Raw genomic sequence first — 10,511 nt, 5'->3', positions numbered from 1 at the left:
TGACTAAAACTGATGACATGGAATTCCACATACTTAGGCCATTTATTTGTAGGTAGTTTTGGTCATTGAACATAAAGTTAGTTTTAGTGGTAGTGAATTCTATAAGGGTTGCTCCCTTAGGTTCATGTCCGAATTATTCTTCACAGATGATTATGACATTAAACAATATGTTATACACAAATGTAACATTCTATATCGAATTTATATAAGATAATTAGAGATTCTGATACTTTATCCAGTTATTATGATACCTTCTTGTTGCAAATTATTATTTGGTTGAATTATAACAGTGTAATTAGTTTAATGGATCTATGAAGTGCATTCTGGTTCGTGTATGGATTTATACAATAATCATAAAAGTTTAAAGAGGGCGCTATTGTTACACCATCTTGGGTATATTATTTGTCACGTATAGCATGGAAATGAAAAAGTGTTTACATAGTAAGTGAAGTTCGTTTTCATTTGATTGTAAAATGTCTTCTTTTACATGCATAACATGCCAAGCAGTTTTTGAAAACTCAGATATCCAACGCCATCATTATAAATCTGATTGGCACAGATATAATTTAAAACGAAAGGTCGTGGAACTTCCTCCTGTAACTAGAGATCTTTTTCGTCAACGTGTTCTAGCTCAAACAGAACGACGTGATGAAGAAACCAGTGAAGAAACTTTCAACTGTGAAATATGTCATAAGTACTTTGGAACAAAGAATGCGTACAATAATCACGTAAAATCCAAAAAGCATCAGGTAATTGTAAAAGAGAGAAACAAAAGTGTTTCAGAAAATACTGCCAAACAAAACTTGGAAAATATTAAGAAGGGTCTAGACGAAGTCGAAGTACGTGAAAAAGATGTGGAAAACCCAGTGGAAAAATGTCAGCACCAAAAGCCGTCTCATCAACAAGTAGATAAAAGTCAAATCAGTTCATTTAGTAATAATGTTTGTATAAACGGCAGAAAGTTTGTATCAGTATCACAGTCAGTCAGCTCAGATAGTGATTGGGAAAGTTGTGATGATGAGGAAGAGATAAGGGAACTGTTACAGCCTAATGAATGTCTCTTTTGCTCTGACAGAAGTGAAAACTTGGAAGCTAATGTTTTTCATATGAGTCAAGAACATTCCTTTTTCATTCCAGATATTGATTACCTTATTGATCTTAATGGTTTAATAACATACCTGGGTGAAAAGATTAGTGTTGGATTTAGATGCCTTTGGTGCTGTGATAAAGGAAAAACGTTTAACTCAGCCAGAGCAGCACAGCAGCACATGCTTGATAAGGGACACTGCAAGATGCTTCATGAAGGAATAACCTTAATGGAATATTCAGAATTCTATGACTACAGTTCTAGTTATCCTGATAAGGAGTGTAATTCTGATGAAGAGGTAAATTTTAAGCATATTGATGAAGAAAACTGGCAATTAATACTGCCATCTGGAGTATCAGTAGGTCATCGCTCTCTTGCCCTTTATTACCGACAGAATGTTCCCCCTTCCAGAGTACACAGAAATAAATGCTTGATAAACAGAGTGATGACCCACTATCAAATTTTGGGATGGACAGGAACTACTGGAGAATCAGCAATACAGAAAGCTAGAGATATAAAGTTTATGAAAAAAATGCAAATGAAGCATACACTGAAACTGGCATTGAAAAGTAATAAAACTCTGCAGCCACACTTCAAGCATCAAATTGGATTTTAATAATTTTGTTTCCAAAACAGTTTTTATAACTGTTTTCATTGTTGAATTTGTATGGCATGTAGTTACAGTATCTTTCTTATTAGATCTTGTAATAACAGTTTAAAAGTTATTTAGAACACTGTTTATGAATGAGAATTATAATTTTGTAACACATATTAAACAATTTCAAAGATTTAAGATAGTGTTAATTATCTAATACTTAAAACCTAACTGTTAATATGGGATTGAGGTAATTTTAAGCTGATATCTGGAATATACAGTATCCTTTGTTAATTTTTATGTGGTTCAAAAATTACATTATGCTTTTTCTTTTTACACACATTCTTGAAGTTATTCTCTGCCAGTGGGATTACAAAAACTATATAAAGAATACAGTTGTTTTTACAAAATAGTTACATTTGTAAGAGCAAATTAAATGCCTGAAACAATTTTTATTTAGTAATGCTTTGTAATGTTGAGATACTAATGAAAAATTACTTTTGTAACAATAATGTAAAGAATTGATATTATTACAACAAATAAAATATTCCATACAAGTTGATGCTCTGTCTTGATGTATGTAAAGACAAGCAAGAGAACAACACTTGATTTGGAATAGAGTTTAAGTGTTTCACATCCTGCACAGTTTGAAAAATAAAAGTACTAACTAAAAATGTATATGCATTTTTTTGAACAAATAGATTATTATAACTGGTGTGTAGTGCTATTATTTTTAACGTTTTAATGTAGATAATTTTTAAATGCTTTTTTATAGATTAAAGTGAACATTTTATTTTAATATACCTTAATGATATTTTTACAATTGGATTATAATAATTGCAGATGTCTTGAGACATTGTACTGTTCACTAACACAAATACTCTGAAATTTTATTATTCATAAAATGTCATAAGTATTAAAAAGTAATTAATCTTAGTTACATTTTAGGTATTAAATTTATTAAAAATTAAACTTTGCTGAAGTATTACATTGCTCAAAAATTTGTTTTCATTACACAGAAAAAATTTGTGAGAAAATGATGACCTCAGGGTTGCAATGCAAAACTGCTGTTCAAGAACTATTGTAACAGTGAACTTTATTTGATGACTTTTTTAAAAACCATCTGGGAAGTAATTCAACACTGAATCCAAATAATGATCACAAATTAGTTTCTTTTTTTTCTTTTAATATTTATTCAAGCTTAATCCTTGTACACTACATTCATATATGACTATATTACAAAAGATGTTCAAACTTCTCTTACAGAAATAGGACTAATGTAAAGTGAACTTATACAAAGGATCTCAGTAACTGCAATTGCTAACACAGGTGTAAAATACTTCATATACTGATGGAAACAACTTATATTTTTGAAATAATGCTACATTTTTTTTACATTATTTGCAATCATTCACTAATGCCACATTTATAATCCAATTTCAAGTGTGTGACAAAAGTTTAACCTTCTATGTGTTCTAGGCCTGTCTTAACATCAAACACCCTGTAATTAGTATACAAATTACAACATTAAAAATTAAGCTTTTAACACTTCTCCTCCCTGAATTGTGAAGCCCCTTGAACAATTCTAATAAAAAAAATCCTCCAGTGGAACTGCGGTAAGTTTACAGACTTACAACACTAGAATCTGAGGTTTAATTTACTGCACTGGACATAGAAGATAGCCAGATGTGTTTCTGCTCTAAAAATACAAAACTTAATAAAACAGGACATCAAATTATTCATTATACAAATCCATATGGTGGGTTCCTCTTTCAAGGCTGATTATATACAAATGAACCTTGGCCATTTTGAACTTTATCTTATATTACTACATTACAAATGATGTTCAAACTTCTTTAACAGAAATAGAACTAATACGAAATCATTGTATACAAAGTACCTCAATAATGCCTATATACAAGTAGGTGGCTAGGTGAATTCACTGGTGCAAGTAACCTTAATGATCCTCTAAAAGTTAAGGTTCCTCCATAAGTTGAAGTTCTCTTGATAAGTTCTCAAAATTTACCTAGTTGTCCATTTTATCACCAACATACTTTGAAAAACAAACATGGTAGATGACCTTTGGTTTGGACTGCCTCTCTTCTGAACACCTACTTACTTGAGTTTGTCCTCTGTCACAAGAAATGGTCATCGATACCATGCCATCTTGATGTAATACAGTTTTATTTGAACTTGTAGCATAACTACTTTTCATTTTATTCCTGGATAAAATCATGTAAAACATCTTTATTCTTCACATCTAGATGAGTTCTGCGAACTAGAAACTCCTTATGATATACTACAGTAGTTGGTTCCATTATGACCCATCATTTGAAGACATATTGCTATTAATTCCTCATATGAGTATTTCACTTCTTCATAATACAATGATCATCCTTCCTATTTTCATTGGAAGTTCAATCTCTGGTATAGTAATTGCCACATAGGACACAGGATTTCCTGTTCAGAGAAGATAAGTTATCTGCAGGTTGCATCACATTGCATGCATGTGACCACATAAGTCAGTTACCAATATGTATTCTTCCTTGACATCAACTACCCACATCATGAAGTATGGCAAAGTTTCCCATGGTAAAGATAACTTCCAACTTCCCTTTTGTTAGAATTTTATATTCACTTGCATTAATCCCCTTCCATTCTTCATCTCTGGAGGCAATTCATCATTATGTAACAAATCAAGATGAACAGTTGTAGCTGTAGAATCAGTTTTTTGTTCAAAAGCCCATGTACTCATGAACAATTTTCCTCAAATAATGAACTTCTTTTCTCATTTATGGTACATGAAGTAGGTCGAGCTGAACTTAGCTTCATAAATACAGCCAAATTATGTTTTCTAGATGCTTTGTTAGCTCTGTGTTATTCTCTTGATCCAGGTGGGCTGTCTCCTTAACAACAAATGTTTATTCCTCACAATCTTGGCTATAATGGCAAAGTTCCTCCCAAATATAACTTACATTTTTCTGGTATACTTTCAGAGGAGTTCATATTTCATTCAGGCTTTTGCTGTAAATTCCTGGTGGTATGCCCCTTCTAGTTGTACTTGAAATATATGTTATCTTTTGGTCTATTTCCTCTTTTCTATTTAAATGGCAATTTCAATAATTCTTTCAGTTCTTCTACACTATTTGTTGGAGAAATTGATGTTTCAATACTGCAGGATCTGATATCCGTGCAACTTCTAGACTTATTAATTCATCTGTGATCTTAATGGATTCTAGATCCATCGCCAACTGCATAGCTTCCTTTAAGGATATAATTCTGCTTTACTTTTTCTCATCTCTTATGGCATCTATAAACTTATGTGCAAATGTATCCATCATTTTACAAGGAGTATCCATCTAAAATAAATGGGAAAGGTTTTCCAAAATTTCTGCTAAGCTCTCATCATTCTACCATATCCTATTGAGGAAATTTACTCTGGAAATTTCTTTCTGGTGCATAAGTTGAGGGGGGGGTGTATCCTCATGGTATAGCTTCAAGTTGTTAAATGATTTTTCTGTTGCTTAATATTTATCTCTTGTTTTCCAAAGAAATAATTTCAGGGTGTTAAAATTTAAAGATGATAAAATTAAAGGTTATTAATTATATGTATATAATAATAACTGGAAGTTGCAAAATTGTATAGAGTTATATTTTTATTTGGTTATATATTATAATTGTTTTGTCAAAGAATCACCTAACTGTTAGTACACTCTTCACCTACTTTCAAGTGTAATATAAATACTGTGAGGCAATGTATCTTGGGCCTTTTGGTGATGTCCTTGTTTAACCACCCCTGAGGAAAGTACAAATTTAAAATTACTTTTTTTCCAGTAAATCATTTATTACACTCTTAAACTTTTATAAAGTGTCAACTTCCACTACTATAAAGAAAAAGCCATTTCTTAAGCAAGTCATTCTGTTAAAGAAATGAAACTAGCCTGTCATTTTTTTCAAATCTTAAAATATGTACTCTTGTCTGCATTATAACGCCCCACGGCTGAAAAGGCAAGCATGATTGGTGCGACCGGGATTGGAACACGCGATCCTCGAATTAGGAGTCGAACGCCTTAACACACTTGGCCATGCCAGGCCCGTTAAGTTTTGGAATATTACAGAAATATTGAAAGACATATTTTACTGTTTGCGACCAATACTTATATTTCCGCATAGGCCACAGTTAATTTGTTTTTGTTTTGTTTTCAGTCGTTTTACCCTTGTGCCCTCTGTGAAAAAACTAAGTGATGTATTTGTTCACCAGTGAAAGGAGAGTTAAATATATTTAACAGTGGAGTCAAAATACCTTGTTTGTACTTGGAGAAGCCTTGTACAAAAGATGTTTTGTTTATATTGGATTTTAATGATGCTAGCCATTTTCTGTAGATCATGTTAATCCAAAGGTAGAAGAGTATTGTTACGTATGATAATTTATCTTGGACGAGTCTCCAATGTACGTGTATTATGTTACACATGTTAAGGTATTACTATTTCAATTAACCGAAAATTTGAATTTGAATCTAGTAGTTAATTAAATGTGTGTGTGTGTGTGTTTTTCTTATGGCAAAGCCAGATCGGGCTATCTGCTGAGTCCACCGAGGGGAAACGAACAAATTAAATGTTAATATGTATTAAATTTATGATACTTGCCAACAAGATTAATACACAGAATTTCCTTTTTTAACACAAATATATTTTAATATACAAACATAAAACCAATGCATAAAATAGTTATTATAAATGATGATTTATATACAAGTTTTTCAAACTTATAGAGAACACTGAGTCTTATATCCGGTTCAGAACAAAATATTTTAACGCCGATCCAGAATAATGATGAACAAATTAATTCTGAATCGATATTGTTACTCACTGTTAAGCATAAAAATATTGATCCATCAACATTATCAATTCTTTTTACAATCTTAAACACTTCAATTAGATACCCTTTAACTCTTCTTTTTTCAAGAGAAAACCATTTTAAGGATCGTAATCTCTCCTCATATGGCAACCTCTCCATTTCAGGTACCATTATAATAATCCTTCTCTGAATCATCTTAAACAATTCGATGTCTTTCCTAAGGTAAGGAGCCCGAAAATGAACAAAATACTCTAAATGTGGCATAACCAGTAACCTATACAATTAAATTATAACATCTTTAGACTTGCATTCAATATTTCTGTAGATACAACCTAAAATCCTTTATGCCTTACCACATAAAACACAACACTGCTTGGCTGGCTTAAGAGACTGATTAACCATTACACCAACATTCTTTTTTCATCACACTGTTAGGGCTATTCCCATTCAACTTATACTTATAATTAAAATTATGATAACCATATATAATATCTTGCATTTATCATAATCAAAATTCATCTGCTATTTGTTTGCCCAACTCACTAAATTATCTAAATCCTTTTTTAAAGCAGCAGGATCTTCTTCATAGCCAACAACACCCAAGACCTTGATATCATTAGTAAATTTAAGTAATTTATTGCCGATTCATTCATTCATATCATTCATGTAAATAAGAAAGAAGTAAGGATCCTAAGACTGAGCTCTGAGGTATACCACTTGCAACATTAATTCAGTTCGACTGAATTGTATTTATAACAACCTTTTGCTTTCTTCTGTCAAGCCACTTTTATCCGATTAGTTAGTTTTTTCATTGCTATAATAATATGTCACCAATTTAGTAGGAAAGGGAGAATACGTTTGGCAGAATGTGAGGGCTTTAACAGTTAAAGAAGCACTATGTCTTTATTGAATGCATTTCTACACTCATTTATTAAAAAAAAAGTTAGCATGGATAGGCATCCTTCTTACACTATGCAGAATCAGGAATATGAAAACATATTTTACTTTCATCATTTAAAAATACAGCAAAAAAGACGTAGGTTGTTTCTATAAGCGGTTTTGTAAACTTTCTACTTTTCTACTTTCAGATCCTGGCCACAGGAACACGAAATGCACTATTTGCAAGTTATTGTGAATGGTAAAGCACTGGATTCTTAAGCTTTTTGTCACTGCAGGACTCTTCTTAATTTTGAACAACAAAAAATTAATGGTAATTGTACAATACAATAACGTGGTATACATTTTGTCATGCATTTTCTTCCTTCTTTTAAGGGCCTGGCATGGCCAAGCGCGTAAGGCGTGCGACTCGTAATCCGAGGGTCGCGGGTGCGCGCCCGCGTCGCGTTAAACATGCTCGCCCTCCCATCCGTGGAGGCGTATAATGTTACAGTCAATCCCAGTATTCGTTGGTAAAAGAGTAGCCCAAGAGTTGGCGGTGGGTGTGATGACTAGCTGCCTTCCCTCTAGTCTTACACTGCTAAATTAGGGACGGCTAGCACAGATAGCCCTCGAGTAGCTTTGTGCGAAATTTCAAAAACAATCCTTCTTTTAAAATGTTATTTTTCCAATATTTGATTTAAATTTCAGGTGTGTACAGTTTCTACATAACACATCATCAAGAAAACTCTTAAGTTGCTTTTGTTCTAGCTACCTTTGTTCTCACACATTCACTTGAGATAACATTTAGTATGCCTGTGATATAACTGTAAAGCCAATCTTGTGTATGAAAGTTAATCGCAGTTTCTCCAGTGGTAGGTCAGTTAATACATTAAGCTTATAACCTTTTTAATTTTGTAATTAGAATAACCATTCATGCGAGGAGCATTAGTTGCTCTTTGTAAATATGATATTCCAAGTGATTTTTAGTTAGTCTGGAACAAAGGTTTGGTTTAGACTTAAACTTTAGAGCTAGTTCTCAGTGAGCTAACTGCTGTGTTCACCGACATAGTGAAGATCACATTACGAGATTTCATCCGGTACAAAAGGCGCTACATCCAGAAATAGTATAACCTGGATAAACTTTAATGGGAACGTTAATTTCAACATGCATCTCCAGCTATGCTAAAACCACAGATGGAGAAAACTTTATTTATCCGCTTCCTCATTAAGAGCAGGAAAGGAAAGATGCTCACTATAATTATAGAGCATTTAATCATGATTAATCGATTAGTACACACATCCGCTACAACTCATACAGGTAAAAAAACAACCCATAAAAACAATTACACACACAGGAAAACCTGTCTAAGTCGGAAACTGCATAGGATAAGGAGAAAACCTGTACAAGCCGGAAATATCAAATTTTGCAGTATTATCTTAAGATTTCTCTTATTAAAGGCCCTCTATATGGCTGAACGTGCGTAACGTGGACGGAAAACTGTCTCTCACCTACCTCATCTATCAACAAGCAAGATTAGAAGCTGATTAAAGCGGAAAAATGTTTCTGATTAAATATTAATTTCTTATTCAATTAATAATTTCTTTAAATGTTAATAAATTATTGCTTAATTAATAATTTGTTTAAATAGTAATAAATTATCGGACATTTTGTTACAGTAAGCGTTGGTTAAGTATATTCTATTCCGGAGGTCGCTATTCGAAAGAACGATTAACTGTACCTTTGGTCGCATTTGCTGGTGGCAAACTAGAGAAACCATGGGTAAAAGGTAAAAGTGAAAATTCGCGCTGTTTCAAAAATTTATGGAAGAAGCAGCTTCCTGCGGAATGGAAAGCAAGTAACAAAGTGTCGATGATAAGTGCTATATTCGAGGAATTTTTGAACAACTTAAACAAAATAATGGAATAAGAAAATAGGGATATTCCACTTTTCCTAGATAATGCAAATTGTCACCCAAAAGTACAACTTTCAAATGTTCGTTTACTCTTTCTACCTCCATGTACAACATCAGTTCTACAGTCACAAGACAATGGAATTATACAGTGTATAAAATCAAAATACAGAAAATTAATGCTTTAGCATAATATTGTAACACTTAATATTTTCATTATTAAATGGGTTATTCCCTAGAAATAAATATATTCTTGGATTTTGTAATCTCCATAGCATCTTCAATTTTACAAAGCAGCCACAATAATCTCTTCCCATTCCGATAAACGTTATTCAGAAGCTTATTGTAAGGGTATGAAAAAGCCTATTAAAAAACGAAACAATTGAAATTGGACACTTTCTTCAAATAAATTTGATTAAGATTTTGTGTACTTATGTATATTTTGAATGTCTATTTTTGTTCTTATTTTAATAAATATAGCATAAACAGTATAATAACTTTATTCACAAACTTCTTACTTATCTTGAGTCAAGCAAGTATAACGTTCTGCTAAAAAATTATGTATAATTAAGGAAATGCATGTCCACTGTCTAAGCCGGAAAACCTGCTTAAGCCAGAAATTTTACTTTGTTTTGTTTGTTTGTTTGCACAAAGCTACTCGAGGGCTATCTGTGCTAGCCGTCCCTAATTTAGCAGTGTAAGACTAGAGGGAAGGTAGCTAGTCATCACCACCCACCGCCAACTCTTGGGCTACTCTTTTACCAACGAATAGTGGGATTGACCGTAACATTATAACGCTTTCACGGCTGAAAGGGCGAGTATGTTTGGCGCAATTTTACTTTGTCCCGTACAATTCCGCCTTAGACAGGTTTTACTGTATATGTTCTACCATTTTACTCCCAATTATTCTAACATGGTATTATATTTCATATTCTATTTTACATATTGTTCTTGCTATTACTCTTTTAAAAGTAATTTTTGAATTACTCTTGGTTTCATGTGATAGACTTCTTTTGATAATCACGATTTGTGGAAAAGTTTTTTATCAAAAATATTTTCCTACAAGTTTATAGGCATTTCCTAGAATGTCAACTAAATATTGCCAAGCAATGCTATCGTTTGTTTTTGAATTAAGCAATGAACCCACACTGATCCTCTGTAAAACAAATAAATTGATAATTA

At 32.5% G+C, this 10,511-nt stretch overlaps 1 protein-coding gene across 1 annotated transcript; it reads left to right on the top strand.

Moving 5' to 3' along the window:
* The first annotated feature begins 367 nt into the window (after positions 1-367).
* LOC143225103 (cytoplasmic 60S subunit biogenesis factor ZNF622) lies at positions 368-2,239 on the top strand. The gene has a single exon (XM_076453888.1). It carries the CDS (start codon positions 474-476, stop codon positions 1,701-1,703), a length of 1,230 nt encoding a protein of 409 aa, XP_076310003.1. The 5' UTR covers positions 368-473; the 3' UTR covers positions 1,704-2,239.
* The last annotated feature ends 8,272 nt before the right edge of the window (positions 2,240-10,511 follow it).

The sequence above is a fragment of the Tachypleus tridentatus genome, chromosome 1, assembly GCF_004210375.1.
Source record: "Tachypleus tridentatus isolate NWPU-2018 chromosome 1, ASM421037v1, whole genome shotgun sequence".
Taxonomy (NCBI): Eukaryota; Metazoa; Arthropoda; class Merostomata; order Xiphosura; family Limulidae; genus Tachypleus; species Tachypleus tridentatus.
Note: the sequence above shows the minus strand (reverse complement) of the source record. Positions and strands in the feature narration are given on the sequence as shown.

Coding starts and splice junctions, on each gene's coding strand:
- LOC143225103 (XM_076453888.1), top strand. CDS start 474: ATGTCTTCTTTTACATGCATAACATGCCAAGCAGTTTTTGAAAACTCA.